Raw genomic sequence first — 2,603 nt, 5'->3', positions numbered from 1 at the left:
TATTTTGTCCAGACTGGTCCAACCATCAAATCAATCGGGTCCAGGTTGACCCACCGGCCAATCTAGATTTAATAATTATGCTGATAGGTGAATATAGCCTGAATCCAATATTAAACCTTGATGTGGATGAGAACAGCTAAATGAAAAATACAAGTGATCAAGGTGTCGTCACGTAATATTGAACAGATTTTTTTTTGTTAGTCGTGATAGGTGTCTTTGGTGATGTCAGTTCTTAATATAAATATCTAATTAATGCCTATCTTAGAATAACTTTTCAAATTTTATTACATAATTTCGACATCCTAACTGAGACCAATCGAGTTGTTGAAAAAAAAAAAAAAACACGAGGCTGAAACAAGAAATGGTAAAACTAGTATGGCTTGACCCCATATACGCGCTTGCCTAAAGATTTTACTATACATTTAATTTAATTGTCTACATTAGGCACTAATTATATAAACAGCAACTGCCTCAATCAAAATATATAGGAAAGAGCTAATTATATTCTTCTTCGGAAGCATCTGTTAAGCTCTGCTATACCTCCTTCTGAAGTCAATGGGCCACCGCAAGAAACTAAGGACTGTGATCGACATCCTCAAATGCCTCACCTCCAATATCAAAGCCACCCTATCAACAAAACGCAACACCAAAATACGCATAGCTGTCCTCCGTGCCACCACTGCACGCAACTCTTCTTCCCCACCATCAGATAACCGCATCGCTGCGGTCATCTCCTTCGGCCGTGGGTCACGCCTCACCGCATGTGCATTAATTGAAGCTCTCATGGACCGTCTACATGGCACAAAAAACCCTTCCGTTGCCCTAAAATGTCTCTTCACTATCCATAGTATCATTAAAAAGGGCCCCTTTATTCTTAAAGACCAGCTTTCTTTTTATCCGTCTTTTGGTGGCAGAAACTTCCTCAACATGTCAAAGTTTCGGCAAGATTCGGACCCTGAAAGGTGGGAATTGGCATCTTGGGTTAGATGGTATGCAACTGTTATAGAGCAAAATTTTATTGTTTCGAGATTTTTGGGTCATTACTTAAATTCTTCTTGTTCTAGTAATAATAGCAAGGATAAAGAAGACAAGGCTTCTGCCTTATTGAATAAAGATTTGTTAGGAGAGTTAGATGTTCTAGTTGATTTTGTTGAAGTAATATGTGAGGCTCCTGATTCTCTGCATCTTCAAAGGACTAACTTGGTTTATGCAGTGATTAGATATGCTGGTGAGGATTATAGAATAGTCCAACGTGAGATTTTAATCCGAGTTGTAGAACTCAAGGATAGAATGGCAAGTTTGAGTTGCAATGAGTTGACTCAGTTACTTGGTTCTTTGAAGAGGTTTGAGGATTGCAAAGAGAGGCTGCGTCTGTTGTTTGTTAACAGGGCAAGAAATGATGCTCTATGGGAGTTGATACGTGGGGCAAAACTTAAGATCATGGAAATGGGTAAATTAAAAAGTTTGGTGAAAATGGAAAGGACAGACGGTTCCGGCGAGTTAACTCGGTTCAGAGAACGATTTGGCGAATTGAGACAGCTGGTCCGGTTGAATTCTGGTGGTGGATGGTTGGGTGTGGATAGGGTTCCAGCTTTGACTATGTCGACAATGTTATGAGGCATAAGGTGACGTGTGTGTAAGATTGAATATATATTTTTTTTTTAATCCTTTCCGATCATGACTCAACGAAAGTGTGTATTTGAAATTTGGGGAATGGGTAGTGGTTTCTTAACCTATGAGCTACTTTCCTTTTTTACTTTTTCTTTGTATATATTTGCCTCGTAATGTATCCCTCTTGTCTTCATGTTCTCTTGACATGTTATATATCATCAAGTTGCCGGCATTTTTACCAGGAATTTACCAATGAAAAGGCAGTGATTACAATGCTGAGTCAGAGGCCATTCATGTCGGCTTAATGCTGACTAAAGGGGATCAATGCCAATAAATAGATCCATACCTCACATCGACTTATTGTCAATGTCGTGCTTCTTATCATTTTTAAGTATATTTGGAAACGCGATGTAGTGTTTCTAAAAAAAATTTTGTTTAAAATAAAATTTTTTTTATGTTTTTAAATTTTTTTAATATGTTTAAGTAAAATTAAAAAAATTTATTTTGATGTATTTCAAAGCGAAAAGCACTTTAAACCGCCATCACTGCTACAATCCTAAACAGGCCCATCTTATCTAGAACGCGACCACTTGTACACATTAATGCGAGCTTTTTTTTGCATGTTCATTGAATTGACATCCCAGTCAAATTATCACTCACATTTATCTTTTTAACGTGGAATAATGTTTTTTATGTTTATCTTCCTAACATCTAAGTTATTTTATAATAATCCTCCACTTAACTTGTAATATTAAGTTATACTATGTTTCATGCATAAAAATATATATTTTTTGATTTAAATATCTTCTTAGTGTAAGTATTTCAAAACTCTAAAAAAATCATTATAGCAAAAAAGCTTAAATCAAGGTTTCATTCAATAGAATTGAAAATACTATACGCATGATCCAATTAATCCAAAATAAGAGTTCACCATTATTTTAGCATTAATATAATATTGTACTACTTCTTGAATTCATGAATATTTACAAAGT

At 35.6% G+C, this 2,603-nt stretch overlaps 1 protein-coding gene across 1 annotated transcript; it reads left to right on the top strand.

The window, feature by feature from the left end:
- The first annotated feature begins 460 nt into the window (after nt 1-460).
- LOC7468879 (putative clathrin assembly protein At4g40080) lies at nt 461-1,849 on the top strand. Its single transcript, XM_002307318.4, has one exon. It carries the CDS (start codon nt 556-558, stop codon nt 1,615-1,617), a length of 1,062 nt encoding a protein of 353 aa, XP_002307354.1. The 5' UTR covers nt 461-555; the 3' UTR covers nt 1,618-1,849.
- The last annotated feature ends 754 nt before the right edge of the window (nt 1,850-2,603 follow it).

This window comes from Populus trichocarpa, chromosome 5 (genome assembly GCF_000002775.5).
Source record: "Populus trichocarpa isolate Nisqually-1 chromosome 5, P.trichocarpa_v4.1, whole genome shotgun sequence".
NCBI lineage: Eukaryota > Viridiplantae > Streptophyta > Magnoliopsida > Malpighiales > Salicaceae > Populus > Populus trichocarpa.
Note: the sequence above shows the minus strand (reverse complement) of the source record. Positions and strands in the feature narration are given on the sequence as shown.

Coding starts and splice junctions, on each gene's coding strand:
- LOC7468879 (XM_002307318.4), top strand. CDS start 556: ATGGGCCACCGCAAGAAACTAAGGACTGTGATCGACATCCTCAAATGC.